General features: G+C 39.9%; 1 protein-coding gene and 2 long non-coding RNA genes across 7 annotated transcripts in view; 2 read left to right on the plus strand and 1 right to left on the minus strand.

The window, feature by feature from the left end:
• The window catches only part of pde5ab (phosphodiesterase 5A, cGMP-specific, b), a 105,510-nt gene that overhangs the window by 60,416 nt on the left and 24,098 nt on the right, over positions 1–20,996 (minus strand). For 3 of the 5 annotated variants that reach the window (XM_085139738.1, XM_085139756.1, XM_085139747.1), the window contains exons 2-3: positions 4,608–5,130; positions 3,621–3,794 (exon numbers count right to left, since the gene is read on the minus strand). In XM_085139738.1, the coding sequence (XP_084995864.1) occupies positions 3,621–3,794; positions 4,608–5,130 (697 nt within the window). Of the gene's footprint in view, positions 1–3,620; positions 3,795–4,607; positions 5,131–8,387; positions 8,850–20,996 lie in introns of those variants that run through there. The other 2 variants (XM_085139722.1, XM_085139730.1) reach the window with 2 other exon arrangements.
• The window catches only part of LOC146523349 (uncharacterized), a 51,371-nt gene that overhangs the window by 1,767 nt on the left and 28,608 nt on the right, over positions 1–20,996 (plus strand). The gene's annotated exons all lie outside the window — the stretch shown is intronic.
• Positions 18,904–19,613, plus strand: LOC146523350 (uncharacterized). Its single transcript, XR_014870527.1, has 2 exons — positions 18,904–19,418; positions 19,455–19,613. It is a non-coding gene; the product is annotated as an uncharacterized LOC146523350 (long non-coding RNA).

The following is a 20,996-nucleotide window of genomic DNA, read 5'->3' on the forward strand; positions in this document are numbered from 1 at the left end:
CACTGCATTTACCAACACAGCTGCAGTTGTGGCAGGGAGGCGATGCATACGCAAACATTACCATTATTATATTTGAACACAAATAAGAGGAACTATAAAGCAAATAAGGTCAGCCATAGAAGCACAAATTAAATCTGACCTGGAAAAAAAATCTCATATGTGCACTTTTCTTTTTTTTACATTTCATGATACAAATCCATGCAGGCATTAATTATACACAATTATAATTTCTTCTGGGATAAAGAACTCTGATTCTGATTCACACACAGACACACTCAAAAACACTTGAACCCCCAAGTGCACACTTAGCAGGTACACCCACACACACACGCACATCCCATAAGTCATTCTTGATCTGTTCCTCTCTCTCTCTTTCTCTTCCAGCTCCATAATCATCATCTTGTGGTTGGCAGGCAACCAGATGACAGTGTTATCAAAGGAGGATGGTACCCAGCAGGAAATCTTTTTTGCACACACAGAATCACACCACACCAGTCCATCTTATTTGCTGCTGTGCATGTTTTGATTTACAGTGTCATGCAAAAAGTCTCGAGCTTCCCTTCATTTCTTTATTTTGCTTCAAGGCTACCAGACCATTTTGTAATTTTTAAAGTGGTCTTGGGCAGCAGTATTCCAGGCTTTTGGAAGGTCTTTCAAAGGGTTTATTTGGGCATTGGTGGATTTTTTTTTTTTTTTACTCTAGTCCTTGTACCGGACTATTTTCAGAGGAATGGTTCTATATTTATTGAGACACTTAACAGAGACTATTAATTAAGCCTGTCACAAAAACACATAACACATTTATTCCAATTTCTTTAGCTGAATCTTTGAAAAATTACAAAGATAAAACAGTTTGACAGGCATGAAACTGCATTTTTACCCCAACAACATTATTATCAAAGAACTATTAGCTGAAAACTTAGCATGTCTTATCATGGTGTGTGGCGTATAGTATTTACAGCAGATTGACAGAATCAAAAAATACAGAGAAACAAAAACAGGGAGATGCATTTGGCCCTTCAGATGCATCTACTCATAGCTAAATTTCAGCGAGTGGTGTTGGGCATCTTGTCAAAATTGATCAAATTATGATTGCAATCTGGAAAGTATGTGATTAGCAACATGCTCATTTTTCAGTATGACAACGAACCAAACACGCTGCCAATGCAGTACAAGCATAACAGCAGCATGCTAACAGTCAGGTACTTGCTTCCCCTGTTCTCCACTCGGGATTTGTCCTGTAGAACATGGATGTTTTTGTCCTATATAGCTGTAATCAGGCCTCTAATTTGCCTTTTATCTGTGCACAGGTGCAAAAAAGAAGAGCAGCTTATGCATGACAGTAGAAACAGGCATCTAATTATTCATGTGCCAAAACACATTAAGGTTCTATTGGCAAGAATTCAACAATCCAGCACCTCCACATGGCATTCATGTTTTCTGGTTTACACAGCATCTACACAGCATTTATACAAAATGAGCTTTTGTTTAAAAGAAATGTTATTTATATTTTTATAAATATGCTCTATATAATGTTGTTATATTTTAACAACATGGTGCCTGATTTCTGTTTGTAAATATATTTTGCAAAACAATTTTTAATGCAGTGGCAGTTTGGGGTCACTGTGCAGAAATGAATGTGCTGTCATTCATATCTGTAAATAAATGCTCATTAAACACTGATGCTATTAGTACCTGTCACTGATTGCTTTGTGTTACATTACATAAAGCTTTACATAAAGCTTGCAAAAAATCAGAAGACTAATTATACAGTAAGGGAAAAAATATTTGAACTGCCAGCTGATTTTGTAAGTTTTCCCACTAACAAAGAAATGATCAGTCTATAATTTCAATGGTAGGTTTATTTGAACAGTGATAAATTACGTTATAAATTAATTTGCATTTTGATGAATGAAATAAGTATTTGATCTCCTATTAGGGAGCAAGATTTCTGGATCCTAGGTGTATTTTATACAGGTCACAAGCTGACACTGGGAGCCTTCTCAACTAGTTACCTGTAGAAAAGACCGCTGTTCACCATGCCCAAGACCAAAGAGCTTTCTAAGGATGTCAGGGACAAGATTGTGGACCTACATAAGGCTGGAATGAGCTACAAGACCATTGCCAAGCAGCTGGGTGAGAAGGTGGCATCAGCTGGTGCGAACATTGGCAAATTGAAGAACCATAAAATAACTCCCTCAATCCGGAGCTCCACACAAGATCTCACCCCGTGGAGTTTCAATGACAATGAGAACAGTGTGGAACCAGCCCAGAACTTGTCAATTGTCTCAAGGCAGGCGGGACCAAGCCGCTAGTTACCAAGAAAACAGTTGGTAACACACTATACCGTGAAGGACTGAAATCCTGCAGTGCCCACAAGGTCCCCCTGCTCAAGAAAGCCCATGTACAGGCCTGTTTGAGATTTCCCACTGAACATCTCAATGATTCAGAGGAGGACTGGGTGAAAGTGTTGTGGTCAGATGAGACTGCAATCGAGTTATTTGGCATCAACTCAACTCATGTTTGGAGGAGAAGAAGGAAAACTGCCTATGATTCCAAGAACACTGTCCCCACCGTCAAACATGGAGGTGGAAACATTATGCTTTGGGAGTGTTTTTCTGCCAACGGGACAGGACAACTGCACCACATCGCAGAGAGGATGACTGGGGCCATGTACCGTCAAATCTTGGGTGAGAACATCCTTCCCTCGACCAGGGCATCGAAAATGGGTCTGAGTGGGTATTCCAGCATGACAATGATCCAAAACAAACGGCCAAAGAAACAAAGGATTGGCTCAAGAAGAAGCATATTAAGGTCTTGGAGTGGCCTAGTCAGTCTCCATACCTTAATCCCACAGCTTGAACCTTCAAGTTGCCAAACATCAGCCACAAAACAATAATGACAAGGATAGGATCTGCAAAGAGGAATGCGACAAAATCCTCCCTGAGATGTGTGCAAAATTTGTGGCCAACTACAAGACACGTTTGACCTTCGGTTTTGCGACCAAGTACTAAAGCACTTTTTTCAAAGGGATGAAATACTTATTTCCTGCATGAAAATGCAAATTATTAACTTTTTTCTGGATTTTTTGGTTATTGTTCTGTCTCTCGCTGTTCAGACAAACCTACCATTGGAATTATGGACTGATCATTTCTTTGTTAGTGGCCAAACTTACAAAATCAGCAGGGATTTAAATATTTTTTCTGACTGTATGTATTTCTTTTTTATTTGTTTGGTTGTTGTCAGCAGCTGTTTTTGCCATGTGGCTATACAGAGTGATATGAAAAAACACAACCAATGTATGTTTTATTACAGGACCAAAGCCAACAGGCACTGCAAGCCTCCCAAAAATTTAATTGCTAGTTTGTATTACGTCCATACATACGCATGTGTGGTAAGAGCTGAAACTCGAGAGGAGCACTTTGACCTACTCACCCTTCTTTGGTTTCTCTCATATCCACTGAGCTCTATCAGCTATCAGCAAGAATGATCAAACTAAAGTAAAGCATACGTAAGTCTGTTTTTGAACACCCACATACACACGGCAAATCAGCTCATGTAAGATACTTTAACTGATGCTGCTAAAGATCTGTTTTTAAAGAAGACTTAAAAGTGCTCACCTCGTAAGCATTCTTGATATTGAGTGGTTGTCCCGTAGAAGCTACGTGTCCCACAATCCCTTTGTTCCACTCCAGTCGGATAGAGTTACTGGAAGATTCTTCCAGTGTGGTTCCTTCTGCCACATCAAACAGCCGGCTGACCAAGAACTTCCTGTTTGAGCTATCCTCACCCACCTGAGACCAAAAACAAAAAGTAGCAACACAACTGAAATAAAACTAATGACTGAAATAGAAGTTATAAGCTAATACTGTACATATGACAAAAACACAAATAATTATGTTGGGTTTTTTTTGCATGTTCCAGTTTTGGTGACTGTTAGCATCTTATATTTACAGTTAAATTTTTTATTCCAAAAGACTAAATCATAAAAAACAAAAATGATGAGGAATTTTTAGCATTTACAACATAGCATTTATAGCAAAGTAATATTGCTACACTCTTTTTTTATCACAGTGTTAAGACAGCACCACAATAATTGTGAAATATGAAATAAACCACAGCCTGCTTTTGTTTTTACCAGATGACCATGCGCTATAGTCCCTTCCTTTCTTTCCAAGATGAGACAAGAACAACAATTGCGTGCAGAGCTAGAGCCAGAGGGTAATTAACTTAGCTAAGCATGCTAATCACTTCTAGCTTGCAACACAAGCACCTGATACTTGTATTAAAGCTCCATCCAACTCTGAAAAACACTGCTCAGAATCAAATTTTAAAATGTGTAACTACTGCTTTAAGCTTACCGCTAATGATAAACTTATGAAATGAAATAACATTCATGCATACATGTAACTTTTTGTTAGGGAGCACAGTGACAGGCTTAGTGACAGGAGATTTACGTTGTTCTACATAAACTGTTAAATAAAACGAGGGTGGCAATGTAATACGCTTCTTGTAACGTACTAGTGAGCATATAAAGAAGCGTATCTTCTTTTTGTGCTCTGCAACAGTTAAATCAGTTGCAACTGTAGCTTTCTTTCCTGACGTACCAGAAACAGTGAGTAGCGGTCTGCAGCAATCAGCTCATTGATGTGGAGGAAGATCTTATGGCAGAGCGCTGTCACATCCAGATGACTCGATACATCCTTCACCAGCTCCAGCAGCCTGGCACAGCGGTCACCCTCAAGACCACCACCACCTCCATTTCCACCTCCCCCACCAATACCACCCTCACCCATCACCAAGCCCCTCACAGGGACAATTTCACGGTCAGCGTCACTCAAAAATGTCAGAGATCCCTCTGAGTCTTTAACCACAATGGGTCTGAGTGGGCGGTCAAACTCTGACGCTGAGATTTTGCGAGTTGGGGTGCCAGGGGCCGGGCTGGAGACTGTAGCTGGGGAAGGACAGCGGTTGTCCAAGTGGCTGAGGCTAGGTGGGAGGATGGTGGAGGCACAGGAAGGGCCAAGGTCAGTGGTGGACTGGTGGGCTCGCTGCTGTGAAGGACTTTCTTTGGACACAGATGGCTGAAAGGAATGGATGCGTTCAGCAAACCAGGCATTCACCATCTCCCTGTCAAAATTAAAAAGAAAATGTCCGTCAGAAGTTTTTAGAAAATCTCCAAAACATTATGACCACCCACGACTAAAAGGCTGTTGGTACTTGGCATGATACCAAAACAGCTTTAGACCACATAAGCCTTGTCTGCACAAGTACACATATTGACCAGAAGAACTGTCTTACTTACCCACACATATATCTCAAACCTTAATGTGCTCCATTGTTAGATCTATTGTTAGGAGGTAATCAGTCTAATTTGCTTCAACTGTGAGTAGACATACTGTTTTGGCTCATAGGGTTAGATTACCTGCAGATATACTATATTATATATGAAGCCTTTTTGAGTAAATGCACATGGCAAATTGATTGACAGGTAGACTGTGATTAGTGCTGTGTTGCTAATCAAAGCCAAACTCCTGCACAAATTCTTGTCTGCTACTGCATCAAAACAAAAACAGACATTAATCAAGAACAGTTTGCCAAAATTTATTCTGCAATTAGAATAAAAATGGAGAACAATACGAATTCAAATCATTTGTTAGGCATCTCATTACAGGCTGAATTAGAAATTTTTTTTCATCATGAAATGATTTCAATGCCCGTGTAGTGGAAAGAAGAAGAACATTAAAATTTAACCAGATGATCACATTATACACACTTTAATCTAATAAAAATCTCTTCTTTGTACCTAATCAAAGCTCACAAGCTTCAACTTCAAAAGGACTTAGTTGAGATGAGGATCACAGAGCTTCCACACCAAAAGAACAGGATCAGCATTGACTGAACATAAATTACAACGGTTCCATAAAACCTGTTTACATCAACTAACTGAAATCCAACTCAAATGAAGGAAAACAGTGCAAAAATGACCAAAGTTACACAGCTACACATTTAGAAAAGAATTGTTGATTATGTACAAACAAACATGAGTCTTCAGCTTCTCTTCATTCAATGTAATAACTCACGAAAACTATTCCTTCTTGCATTTTAAGTCTGAAACTGATGCTATCCTTTAGGGAGAATGGAAGTTTTGCTGACCAACATTCATGAGGGCACGTGGGACAGAAAAGAGTCAATAATTTGCTGGGGAAACAAGCTGTTGGTTCTTAATTCTACTTCTAAGGATGCAATCTAATCCTGACTCAAGAAAACTGGACGGCGTCTCAATGACTGCTGGAAGATTTATGAAATTCAATTCTATTCTCTGCATTTACTACATCACACATCAACATCAACTCAGTATCAGCAGACACCTCGACATAAAAGTGTCAGGAGTTTACAGATGTTTAAATGCAATGATAAAACACTGAATTCCAAAGTCCTCCATGGCTCTACTTTTGCAAAACCCCATCTGAGCCTATAAATCTGAGAAGACTACCCACGCTGACCTGGCAATTATTTCCAAGTACACTAACAAACAGCATACAGTAAGTTATACAACCTGCAATATTTCTTGTTATAAAATTAACCAGAAACTTTATGCAAAAGAAATAACTAAAAGCAGGCTGTCTCTCACTGTGGCTCAGGACACAAACAGCTGAAATTGTGTTCATATACAGCCAGACCACCTTCAAAATGAATCTCAAATACTTGAAAGTATTCAGAGTTAGCCTTTAAATTTAATAAGAGAAAGCTTGCAAAAAGATTTAGAAATAAATGTACAAGTGAGAGTGGGAAAGAGATGAAATGTTGAGCAAGCAGGGTGCTCTTTACATGCTTAGAAGATGAAATTATTATATGATATTAAATAAGAATAAACAGTGATAACAATGTAAATTGAATGAATGTAAATGCAGCAGTAGCCAGAATACTTTTATCAAGGCTATGTGTTTATGTGTGTTTGTGTGTGAGATAACCACTGGATGCCTCTAATGATGACATTTACTGGGACAAATCAAATATGAGTGTGTGTATTAGACAGAGTGTATGCTAGTGTGTAAACAGAAACATTAAATTGAATGTGATTATGGAGAATCTCTCTAATCAGCCAACACATTGTCTAATCAACCCACACACATTTCGAGCATGCACTCCACTTCAGGTCCAGTTTTCAAACACGCCGAAGGTCATGTGACTCATTCTGTTTCTATGCCTGTCACCAAAGCTCTGTTCAGCTGAACGGAAGGTCAGGACCTTGAGAAGGTGATAAAAAGTGCTGGCTGTGAAATTGTCCGTGGTCTTGGGCATATCCAAGCAAGTAAAACTTTGTAGGAGACAAAGTGCTCGTTATGTGCAGTTTCTCAGAGGTCCTCTTCTCCTCCTCGATCTCCCATTGAGCTGCCTGACTCCCCACAGGGCTGACCCTAATGTATCCAGGGGATGTGTGGCTGAATCAATACCTCTCTAAGAAATGCCTCTCAACCAGAACTGCAGAATGGCTGATGTGTGCAAACCTCTTGCTCCAAGCCAATCAACTTTTTTGCTTTAGTAATGTGGTCAAAAAACGCAGGAGGGAGAGAAAAAAAATGTCCTCTGACAATGGAAAATATTTCAAGATGGACTTGGGATGTTGTGACAGATGAAAAAACACTGAGTGACATTATCTTGGTGGTAGTGAATAAATGTCACTAAAGCAAACACAGACATAAAGTGCCCTGATGAAGTGCAGCCAAACTGATGAAATTCCCAGGTATGCATGCTGTAAAAAAGTCTTACACAGCCGCTACAGTTCCAGAAAGACTGCTTTGGATTCTGTGTTTGCCGAACAAATTGAAAGGCTAATTTGCTCCAAACCACACTCACTGAGGCTTAAAAACTGAACGCTACAACAGAAATGAAGTGCTTTCTTTTATATGGAAGGTAAGTGTAATTATCACTACCAATTGAACAGCAAGCTATGAGAATTAAACAGAATCACTGGCAGCAGTAAAAGTTAATGATTAAAGGGCTCAGTCTAACTCTCAGAGGTGTTAGCGATTGTGAAGTGGACGGTGAAACGAAATAAAGTCGTAGACTGAAAGGCGCTCGCCACAGCACAGCAGCTCTGTGACATCCAAAACACTGCAGGTAGCGCACCTGAGCAGGCTCACCTCCACTGCACACGATGATTGCTGTCAAGATACGATCAGTGCAGGTTTTACAGTCTTCCTGAATAAACAGCGAGGTAAAGTGACACCTACAATGGAAACAGTCAGAACTAACAAAGGGAATCTGATTGCCTGCGCGGCTGCACATAAAATAGTTTATTTGCAGAGAAAAACCCTGGAAAGTCACATACACCCGGCTGAACGTACACTGACCTCTCCACTATTTGTTTTTCTTATTTTTACCTTGACGCCTTTCTGACAAAGTAGGAATGGGTGAACTCCAAGTGGTCGTCCAGCCACGCTTCCATCCTCTCGTTTTCCAGGGAACAACAGTCCTCCATGGTGGAAAAGCGACAACAGCGTCTCCCCACTGTGAGCTCCGATTACATTTATCCGCGGAAGACCCGGTACCGAATATATGTGGAGGAATAAAGAGGGAGCAAGGCGGGAGAGAAAGAGGGGGATCCGAGAGAGAGCTCCTCGCTAGCCGGTTGGTAGGTCGGTGCGCGCGGATCAAAGCTGTGACTGTGCGCTTCCTAGTTGGTCAAGCGACTCTGAGTGAACTGGAGAGAGAGAACGAGTGAGCGAGGGAGTGAGGAGAGAGGGGGTAGCAATCGAAAAACCCAAGTATGAGAGATGTTATAGTTTAGTTTGTTTGTTTTGTTTTATGTAGAAACCACATTGTTAGGCTATAGCCTGACAAAGTTATTTCTACTAACTATTGTTGTTGTTATTATTATTATTAAATGGTAAATGGCCTGTATTTGTATAGCGCTTTTACTAGTCCTAGGGACCCCAAAGCGCTTTACACACCCAGTCATCCACCCATTCACACACTGGTGGAGGCAGCTACAGTTGTAGCCACAGCTGCCCTGGGGCAGACTGACAGAAGCGGTTGCCAGAGACTGCCATATCGCGCTTCTGGCCAGCACCAGTAGGCGGTAGGTGAAGTGTCTTGTCCAGGGACACAACGACCGAGACTGTCCGAGCCGGGGCTCGAACTCCCAACTCTTGAGCCACGATCGCCCGTTATTATTATTAGATATAATATTAATAATGCTTAAGGTTCTTTTAAATTGGAGGACGGTAAATACGACAACAATCGGTCTATATATATAAGTCTAATGATAATTTAAGTAAAGAAATAACAAATGTAACCTACTGCTATATGGGTTTGATTTGTATTGTTGAAATATTCTGCTTTGCTTCCAGTCACTGATGTTTGCCATTAGATGTTTATATGTTTGCTTCCATGGGTCAGCCAATCAGACTAACTCTGCATCTAAAGTAGCATCGTGTGGACCACTGTTCCACACACTTCTGCGTAGATAAATCGTTGTCTTTTATTAACTAGTTAGCGTATTCTTGCTACTTCCCTAGATTTTTTCAACCTGGGAACACATTACCAAACTAGCCCAACTTTTTTGAGACTACATATTATATCTGTACTGTAACAATGGGCATCAGCCTCTGGTTAGTAAGGTCCCATATTTGTGGTGTTTTGAAACTGGATGTAGAACACACTGTCTGGCTCTAAATATTCAGCTGTGTTTCAATCAAATGGGTAAAGTCTAATTTTGTTTATCCTTCTGTTTGACAGTAATATTTCCAAAATAAACTTCATATTGTATTCAATAAAACATGTGAGCTTGTGACTGAGATCATAAAGCCATAAGGAATGTGTTTATTGAGGTCATAGATAAGGGAGGCAAAGGGCTATTTTCCCTTAAACTTGCATACAACCAGCTTGTTGACACCAGATGTGGCATCCTTGACTGGCTATAAGGTTTTAAGCTTCTTTTTTTTTTTGCATTGGCTCCACCTTTCACACTAAGAAAGGTGCATTTACATTTATTGAATATTCTTTGTTTAAGAGAACCCAAGTAATAATTACCAAATGTTAAAACATTTGACGTCAGATCCCTGTCTGTCAGTGTTTACTGTAGACACTGCAGTGTGTGATATGTACATCAGTGCTGTGAATAAAGTACTTGTCTCAAAAGCAAAACTACTATAGGATACTAAAGTTTCAAACTAGGGCTGGGCAACCATGGTTAAAACAGCTTTATGGTAACCATCGAGTTGCCACACTTTGTGCAGCTGATGGTTCAAATAGTTAAAATAAAACATTTCTATTAATTCAGATTTTGTTGTATTAAAAGTAGAAAAAATATTGAGTGGTTGATTTGAATGAGTATACCAGTGCAATTTCAGGCACAATATGGTTTACATTACATTTGTTTTTGGAGGTTATTTAAACATATTCTGATATATATTGTATATTGTGTTATAGTCTCAAAAATATGTTAACATTAGATGATGTACACATTCAAAAAAAAGTATTGATGTATTTTACTGTATATATTCACTTTTACATAGTTTTGGTTTTGGCTTTTTTGTACACTGTTATCTTAGTTATCTATTTTTTCTATTCATAATTTTTTTCTTATACATTTTTAATTAACCTTTTCTTGCTGCTCCTTAAGCTGCTATAAGAAGTGAATTTCCCCAGTGTATGATTAAATACAAATTAATTCCAAATCTAAGTCAGTGCATCTGAGTCTGCACCAGAGAGTACCATTTATCTGTGACGTGTCCCTTTGCAAAAGAGGACTCTACTTAATTGGGTTTGCTATGATTATATAAAAGCAAGTCTGCTAAGTGTTTTTATTATGTTGCTGTTAATTACACAACTATGTCACTATTTTTAGAGGAGTAACTCAATTTCAATGTACGAGATTCTGGTCGGAATCTGAATTTAAGGTGCTAATGTGAATTTTTGTGTAGATTTGCATTGTTATTTGCCAATTTTTCATAGTTAAATATCATTTAATTGCAATGCAATCACCAACTTGACCCCATTCAATTAGAAACTGATGGTAGACTGATCTTTATTCTTGTTATCTGACACACCAAAGTTACTTTGAAGGCAGCAACTAACTGAGAGTGGTCACAGGCCTGGTCTCTGTCTTCAAAGTAACCATCTCAAAGGTCATGCTCGTATTAATTTTGCTTCCACTGTGGTTTCCAAGTAGTTTTCTCTTGTGTGACTGCAGCATTGGTTCGTTTGATCAGAGTACAAACAGATGTCCACACAAAGGCTTCCACTCACCTTGCAGCATATCTTAGCATATTATTGGAGAAAATATTTAACTATTTGTTTAACCTTTTGAGTTTTAAGTTATTATCAGTGATAACCCCAAACCTATCTCAGAACCTTTCACCCTTTGTTTTGCCAACGCTTGGAAGATGATTCTAAAAAAATATTTCAAAAACTACAGATGGTGACTTTAGACCTCAGCTTGTTAAAAGACTGAAAACTTATACAGTAAACTGATAGTGTGAAATTACAAGACACTTCACAACTATAAGCTACAGACAGATTCTTAAGTCACAGATGTTGAAATATGTCATGTAAAGATCCAATGGAACAATTAGCATTATAACAAGTTACAGTAAATACACATGCATGAGTGTAATGCATAAAAAGCTGAGAAACAAGCAACAAAGAGTTTTTATACTAAATTATAATGAATTATATCAATGCATTTTCTCTAAGGAATAAACAGTCACCAAGATTTTGAGTATTTTGTTTAAAAGTGATAATCTCTATCAGTTAAAACTGGTGTGAATGAAGGGAAAATACAGAAATTCCTCAAGGTTCGTATCAAAGTATGCATTGTTTATTTGCCCTGACCTTTCTTAACCTGTGCATTGTAATAAAACTACTAATTCAAAGTTAAACTACACACAATCAACTCTCCCAGTAATTAGCTTTTCAATTATTATAGCAAATCACATGCCTGGAGGAGCTCCAGATTTTATTGATAAAATCTAATGGCTTTCAGTGTCTGTGTCTGCTCTTTGGTCTCTCGTGTCCCTCCCAGCTGGACACTTGCACCCCATTGGTGGTGTCATCTTACCAGCAGATGGTGGTTGTGCATCTACGGGGGATCCATCCCAACCCCCTTTCAACCTCCCACCAACCGCACAGCACACACACCCAACCAATCAGAGACAATATAACCTCTAGTCAGTCAAATGTTTCTTTTTTCTTATTTATATCTCTATTCAGTATTTAATAATAAATAAATAAATTTGACTGCATTTGAGCCAACAGTATGTCTCTGAACACTCAGACTTGGATGCTTCTGTCCTGTATCACATCATCAATAAACACTAGTGTCCCAGTGCCACTGGCAGCCATGCACGCCCAAGTCATTACACTGCCTGTGCTGTGTTTTCAGATGATGTGCTATGCTTTGGCTCATGAGCTGTTCCATGCCTTCCCCATACTTCTTTCTTGCCATTATTCTGGTAGATGTTGATCTTGGTTTCATCTGTCCAAGGAATGTTTTCCCAGAGCTGTGCTGGCTCCTTTTGATGTTTTTTTTTTTTTTTTAGTTCAATCGAGTGATTTTGGGCTTAGAGTGAATGCTCTGTATTACTTCAATTTTTTTCTCTTTATGGTAGACTTGGATCTCCTGGAGTGTTGCTCACTTGGTTGGCTGTTGGTAAGGGATTTCTCTTCACCATGGAAATGATTCTGCGATCATCCAGCACAATTGTCTTCCGTGTAAGTCCAGGTCATTTTGTGTTGCTGAGTTCAACAGTGCTTTCTTTCTTTCTCAGGATGTACCAAACTGGAGATTTTGCCACTCCTACTATTGTAGCAGTTTCTCAGATGGTTTTTTTCCCCCCGTTTTTGCAGTTTAAGGATGGCTTCATTCACCTGCATGGAGAGCTCCTTTGACCGCATGTTGTCTGTTCAAAGCAAAATCTTTTTAATGCAAACACCAAATATCAAATCAACTCCAGCGTTTTATCTGTTTAATGGATAATAACATGGCAAAGGAACTGCTCACACCTGACCATGAAATAGCCTTTGAGTCACTTGTTCAATTATTTTTTCCCCTGTAAAAAGATGGTGGCACATATTAAAGAGCTGAAACTCCTAAATCCTTCATCCAATTTGAATGTGGATACCCTCAAATAAAAGCTAAGAGTCTACACATTATTCCCATGCCCATTTTATAACTATAATTGGAATATGTTTCAGTAAACTGGTAAAAAAATAAAAATAAAAATCTTGTGTCAGTGTCCAAATATATCTGGACCTATCTGCATGTGTGTGACCATTAAAGTGGAATGTTTGTGGAAGAGGAAGCCACCTCACCCCCACCCGACTCCTCTTTGTCTATCCCCTCAGGTCAGATCAGAACTGACATAATTGAAAGGCTGCCTGTGTGTGTGTGTGTGTGTGTGTGTGTGTGTGGGGTGTAGAGAGTGTCCAAATTTGGGAGGCATTGTAGATGCACATTTGAATGCTAGAATAAAAGAGAAATTTTATTTTCGCGATCATTGTTAAGTGTATCCCTGTAATGTAGTTTCATGGATAGAAAAGCTGCTAAAACGGCCGGGGCTCAAAGAGTCAGCAGTTCGTCTTGTAACCGGAAGGATGCCGGTTCGAGCCCCGGCTCGGACAGTCTCGGTCATTGTGTCCTTGGGCAAGACACTTCACCTACCTCCTACTGGTGATGGCCAGAGGGGTCGATGGCGCGATATGGCAGCTTCGCTTCTGTCAGTCTGCCCCAGGGCAGCTGTGGCTACAACTGTAGCTGCCTCCACCAGTGTGTGAATGTGAGAGTGAATGAATAGTGGAATTGTAAAGTGCTTTGAGGGGCCCGAAAAGCGCTATATAAATGCAATCCATTATTATTATATTATTATTATTAAAACATAACAAGGCACTAAAGATTTAGTCATGCAAGCTTTTTGAATGAAAACCAGAATATTTGGAATAAGTTACATAAAATAACTGTTTAGTAGAGTTTTCGTTACAGCAGAACAATCACAGAATTTTCATCCATTCACGTTTTTTGTTATTCATTTTGAAAAATAATAGTTAGGTCCCTAATTAGTTGGCTGAAGACAGTTTTGTTAGTTCTACCTCTGTAAACTGGATTTTAAATCAAACAATCAAGATGTGACTGAAGTGCAGACCCTCAGCTTTAGTTCAGCTTTAGTTCAAGGGGTTTAACAAAAGTATTATATTAATTGTTTAGCAACACATTTTTTAGAGACTCAAAAGTTACTGGAATGACTGAAAAGCAGTTTCAGTCAGTTGCTTTCTTTTCCCCCCGACTGCTCAGTTGCCCTTTGTTTGTGGGTGCTCTGTTAGGTTGTAATCATTTATCTGACTAAAGAATATGCTGTTTCGTTGCCTTTAGAAATCTTTAGGTTACTTTCTTACTCTCCTTTTTCTTTCATGACAAATGAAGCAGACATACAGTAACATCTGAAGTTGATCTATAATGTTAATATGTTTTTATAGCTTTTCACTGAGAGTTAAGTGCATGTGAGAGAGGCTGTTACTAGGCTGAAAAAAAAAACAAACAAAACAAAACAGAAAAACAAATAAACCTATCACAGATAACAAACACTTTAAGAGTGGTCAGACCAACAATCTGGTATATTCTTAGAAAGATTTAATGAACTGGCAGACTCACCAACACCAAAAGGTCTAAATGACCATACAGGACAAATAAAGCGTGTGATGACAGACTCATTGCCATGGTTAAGAAAAATAATCCACCGTTCACGCTCAAGAACAGGAAGGCCATATTAGATTAATATAACGTCTCAAATAACGTTGAAAGAGCCTGCAGCATTCTGAAAAAATAAATAACTCACACCAGAATGATGTATGGCCACCAGTGGAACTACGTCACTAATGTTTATTAATGTGAGAGCTGGCAGAAGAAGCAGGATTAACTGTGGAGTCTGTAGAGCTTTACCAGTGGCTGCAAAACTGATCACAGTGCTTCATAGTGCAAGTGGATAACGATCTAAAGCAAGAAAGTTTGTAAAGGATTTCTAAAGGCAAAGAAATAGGACATCCTTCTTCAACCATAAACAATCAGCAACTGAGCAATCAGTTGAAAAGAAATGCAAGCAGAACACTTGATTTGCCCTAAAACTCAGCTAACTCTGAGTTTTAGGTTAGGTTTTGGGTCATCACTGATGTTTACTTAGACTTCAGATGGTTAATATTGTCACTGAAAGGAACTGGCACTCATGCACTGGATACAAATTTTGTGAATTTGTAATGGATTTGTTAATGTCTCTGTAGCAGGCTATAAACAAAGCCTTAATAATGGAAAAATGTTGTGCTATAGTAAAAGTATAACCTGGAGTGGAAAAAAAAAAAAGCCTAAAAGCAAAGTCACCAAACTTGTTAAAAATGTTTTGAATTCTGTATATTGGGGTTTACTGTCCTGGTCTCTAGTAAAATTGAAGACATGGCTCAGTCTATATTCATTTAGAGACAACCATTTTGTCTTTTTTGTCAACAAGGGGGAACAGCTGTTGTCTTCAAATTAACTTTACTGGACAAAACAAGCAAGTGACCTGGTGTTTCCTTTCATTGTAAGACTACACAGAGACCAGTTGATTGAGCCAAACAGTGTGAGCAGAGAAGTTACATGCTCTGTGTAGAAGACCAGTTCAAATGTGTAATGAGAGTTAACTCAGCCTGTAATAATTAAATCTAGTGTCTGCCCTGCTCTCAAGGGTAAAACTAACAGCATAGTAATGTCAGGTTAGGGCTGTGTGCAGGCAGGAGTGGTGGTAAGGAGGACCCAAAGTGCAGACGCTCGGAGGCAAAAGTGTATTTTAAAACTCAGCTTTTATTGCTGGCAAAACGTAACAAAAACCCAAAAAATCCAAATAAACTTACATGCGCAGGCAGCCGGAACACACACAGAGAAACACATGGCTTAAATACACAGGGGGAGCAATCAGGGAATGGGTAACAGGAGGGAAACACAGCTGGGGCAAATCAGGCCTAACGAGACAAAGGAAGCAAAACCAGATGCATATACATGAGACACGGACTTTCAAATTAAAACAGGAAACATAACACAGACTGAACTAAAGACAGGGGCTGTGTCCCAATTTAGGGTCTGCACACTTGAAGTACGCGCACTACGCGTAGTGAGAGGCTTGTGAAATGGGACGGTCTAGCCCTTCGTTGCGCTGTTCAGGTTGCCTAGCAACCATGATACTAACCGCGAGAAACATTACATACAGCTTTGTGTGACAGAAATGAAGGAGAAAAATGTTTTGTCATGACATCACTTTGATTAGTTGAGTATCTGAGGCTGAGACCACGGGACTGTAAAACATGATTGTTGGGCTTCATTTCTGTACTGAACAGTCATTTAAGATTAGCTAGTAAATAACAATTAGCTAATGTTGTTCATGAGACTAAAATCACCTCACTGTTGTAATGTAAATATAATATGGCCAATATTATAGTATTGTCAGATTATTATGATATATATATATATATATATATATATATATATATATATATATATATATATATATATATATATATATGTGTGTGTGTGTGTGTGTGTATATATATGTGCGTGTATATCATGGAAGGACAGGCCCCTGCACGGTATGTACCACCGGCAGATAGAGGAGGTGGCTGATATCCAGAAATCCTACCAGTGGCTGGACAAAGCTGGACTGAAAGATAGCACAGAGGCACTAATCATGGCAGCACAAGAACAAGCTCTGAGTACAAGATCTATCACACCAGGCAAGACCCCAGGTGCAGGCTGTGTAAAGATGCCCCAGAGACAAGCCAGCACATAACAGCAGGGTGCAAGATGCTAGCAGGCAAGGCATACATGGAACGCCATAACCAAGTGGCCGGCATAGTGTACAGGAACATCTGTGCCGAGTATAACCTGGAAGTCCCGAGGTCAAAATGGGAAATGCCCCCAAGGGTGGTGGAGAATGACCGAGCTAAGATCCTGTGGGACTTCCAGATACAGATGGACAAAATGGTGGTGGCTAACCAACCGGACATAGTGGTGGTAGACAAACAGAAGAAGACGGCCGTAGTGATCGATGTAGCGGTTCCGAATGACAGCAATATCAGGAAGAAGGAACACGAGAAGCTGGAGAAATACCAAGGGCTCAGAGAAGAGCTCGAGAGGATGTGGAGGGTGAAGGTAACGGTGGTCCCCGTGGTAATCGGAGCACTAGGTGCGGTGACTCCCAAGCTAGGCGAGTGGCTCCAGCAGATCCCGGGAATAACATCGGAGATCTCTGTCCAGAAGAGCGCAGTCCTGGGAACAGCTAAGATACTGCGCAGGACCCTCAAGCTCCCAGGCCTCTGGTAGAGGACCCGAGCTTGAAGGATAAACCGCCCGCAGGGGCGTGCTGGGTGTTTTTTTAGAGGCTTTAAAACCAAGTTAACGCTGTAAGTACAAACATCACTAATGTCACATAACTTTGCCACATGTGGCCAACAGCAATGTTTTAATGTTCTTCGTTATTAAACATTCGCACATAAATAAGTGAGGTCATGTTCAGTACTTACTTTTGACAGTTCACTCTTGGCCGCTCCCTTCTGCCGTATGCGGCAAAATTATCCACACCCACCGCCGTGCTATGATATGTGGGATATATGGGACCACGAAGCGTGCACCGGACCACGCTTGATATTTGGGGAAATCGACGGCGCATTTGGAGTATGCATTTGAAGTACACTTCGAATTGGGACAGCCGTCGTCGTGTGGCGGTGACGTAATCGCACTTGAAATGCGTACTTCAAGCGTGCAGACCCTGAATTGGGACACAGCAACAGACTCACATGTAGGCACTTCAACAGAGGGAACAGAGACATGGGACGAGGGCAGACAGACACTGACTGGACACAGGGATATAGCAACTAAGGATACACAGAGACGCGAACTTGACAAGGGGATACAGCTGACAGGGGAGACAGAGCAACTAGAGAAGACAGAGACATAAGCCATAAGACAGAACTCAAAGAAACCAAAGACTAGAAATGATAAATAATATAATAAACTCAAAAACCCTGGGTCAACGACCCAGGCATCCTAACAAGTAAACCTGATACATAACAACAGCTACAATATCAAAATGTAGAATTTCCATTTTAGGAGTGGCAGTATGTTGGTAATACACATCTGACAGTAATGTTTGGATCACAGGATACCAAAAGAAGTCTCAAAGACAACTTACAGTCTTGTACTGAACTGAAGGTTGGGACAAACCGACACTGTCATTTGTCAGCTAAATGGAATGAACATAGTCATGTTCAAGTGTGTTAAACTTTAAAAAACAAATTCAAGCTGAACAATGAAATATATTTCATTGTCTGTTTTCTGAGCTGATGCATCTAACAAGGATGTGACTTGTTGCTACCTCATCTGACACTGTTACTTTTAAATCCTTATAGAATTAGGAATTAAAAGCCCTGGTTAGGGCGACCTGGGATTTGTTTACAGTGTGTCTAATCTGTGTTTATATTACTTTTTTATTCTCTGCCATAGTCCCAGCACATGTTGGTGAGTAATGTATCATTCAACTGTATGAGTATGAAAGTGAGACTAATTTTGGATAAACCGGAAATGTCCTTTTAAGGCTTCAGGACCACAAAACGTTCCAGTTTATTTCTTTCCCACAGAAGCAGAAAAGCTTTGAGATGACTTGTCACTCCCCCATGAAACAAGGACTGAGACACCTGCTGTGGGATACAAGAAGGTCACCGCTGTAAGCAGCGCAAACTATGAGTTAACATTTACAGTATCACGCATAAACACACACACACGTCAGGTGTTGCTATCCTAGTGCGGACATCTCATTGATATAATGCTTTCCCTAGCCACTTACCCTAACCATAACCATAAAAAATGAATCCCTAAACCTAACCATTACAGTTTTTTCTGAATGCTTAAACACTAACTGTGATTCTTATAGCACAATTTCTAAAACTATTAATACTTATAGCAAAACCACTCACTGAGTTTGCAAAACTAAAAGCACAAACACTGCTTTGCACTCAGTTTGCCATTTTGTAACACACACTTTGCAAACCTGTAGCTACAATCCACTGCACAGCACTCTTTTTGCAGAACTGTAAACACAACTCACTGCTTTACACTCAATTTCCAAATGATCAACACACTCCTAGCAAAACTATACACATTTATGGCTATTATTTACACTATTTTGCCAACTGTCTGGCACACTGTCACATGTAAAAACTTTTTTAGATAATTAGTTCACTTTGCAATCAGCCCAAGCACTATAATACAGGTAAGCTCTGTGTGTGGAGTACAATTGAGGGAGCAGGAAGAGTGAGAAGTAGAGGAGGCCGAGGAAGAGGACGTGGAGGTGAAGAAGTAGGATGAAGAGGACGACAAGGACAAGGAGGAACAAGAGGAGGTTGAGGAGGGGGGAGAGGACGAGGAGGGGGGAGAGGACGAGGAGGGGGGAGAGGAAGGGTTAGAAGAGTAAGAAATAGAATTGCTGATGACATCAGAGCTACAATAGTGGACCATGTAATCAACCGTGGAATGACCCTGAGGGAAGCTGGCCGACGGGTTCAGCCTAACTCGAGCCGCTACACTGTAGCAAGCATCATAAGGACATTTTGAAATGAGAATCGGTTAGTACAGTCACTTTGCACTAAGATTTGTAGCACTGCCATATGCTAATGAGAAACACAACAATACCATAGATGTAAAAATACTGAAATTGTTACTTTACAGAATTGCTAGATGACCAGATGCTGGGGGCAGAGGACGCATGTTCACTGCAGACCAAGAAACCCATATAGTCAACATGGCGATTGCAAATAATCCTATACTTGGAAATAAACACTTGTGTTTGTTTTGATGTGTGTAAATAAACACCAGTACTTGAAGTTTGGATCCCTCCATGTTTACAGACCTATGACAAAAGTATGAGCTCAAACTGACATGGCCTAGCTTGTGCACAGAGAAAGCAAAAGCCAGATGTGTTTTGTATTCATACCATCAGTGTGCAGTTGGCGCATTGTGTGCTTAGTAGATGATGGCTTGTGTGTACTGTTTGATACGAAAACACCATTTTTACGAAGGTGTGAAGAGTTAATCTAGCTGTGTTCGCTTTTGCAAGAGAACTACAATGTTTTGATAATTGGGTGACAGGTTTTCTTATTTGTGTGTAGAATTTTGCAAAAATAGCCAATAGTTACAAAAAATGTGCTTAAGCAATCAGAAAAAACTGTAACTAACTGTAACCCTAACACTAAAAGACATTTTGAGCCTCAAAAATGCTTTCAAGCACATGGGGACGGGTATTTTGGTCCCCATAATGGGACCAAATTTACACAGGTACACACACACACACAAGCAGTTTTTTTTTTTTTTTTTTTTTACAGTTTTTGCCCGTTGCTTGAACACTATAAACCCATGCTTAGACTAAAGTAACACAACTTGAAGCTTTTGTTACCATACCTCAAACACATGTACCCATACCTTAAACAAAAGCGCTGCTTTGCACCCTAGTTGCAATTATGCAACACACTTACTCCTTTATGCAACACACATGGTCCTGCATACTACACTCTATTTCATACATAAGACACTTCGTTCACAAAATTAAATTTCAGGGTGCCATTTGGAAAACACATGTATCCAAAATACAAAACACATCGGGTAATTGCAACCACTCAAATACACACCTGAAGGCACTTACTTGCAAAACTGAACAACAATTAGCCAACTACAAAAAGCCCTCAGTTTGGCCAATTCAAGAACTTTGCAAGCATGGATGGAGGGAGAGCAAGAGGAGGAGGAGGAGGAGGTCGAAGAGGCCATGCACGGACCCATATTTCTGATGATATAAGAGCGACTTTAGTGGACCATGTCATCAACCATGGCCTGACTATGAGGGAAGCTGGGCAGAGAGTCCACCCACATCTAAGCCCCTTCAGTGGCATCTGTAATAAGAACATTCCAACTAGAAAACAGGTCTGTC

The sequence above is a fragment of the Neolamprologus multifasciatus genome, chromosome 3 (genome assembly GCF_963576455.1).
Source record: "Neolamprologus multifasciatus chromosome 3, fNeoMul1.2, whole genome shotgun sequence".
NCBI classification, from domain to species: Eukaryota; Metazoa; Chordata; class Actinopteri; order Cichliformes; family Cichlidae; genus Neolamprologus; species Neolamprologus multifasciatus.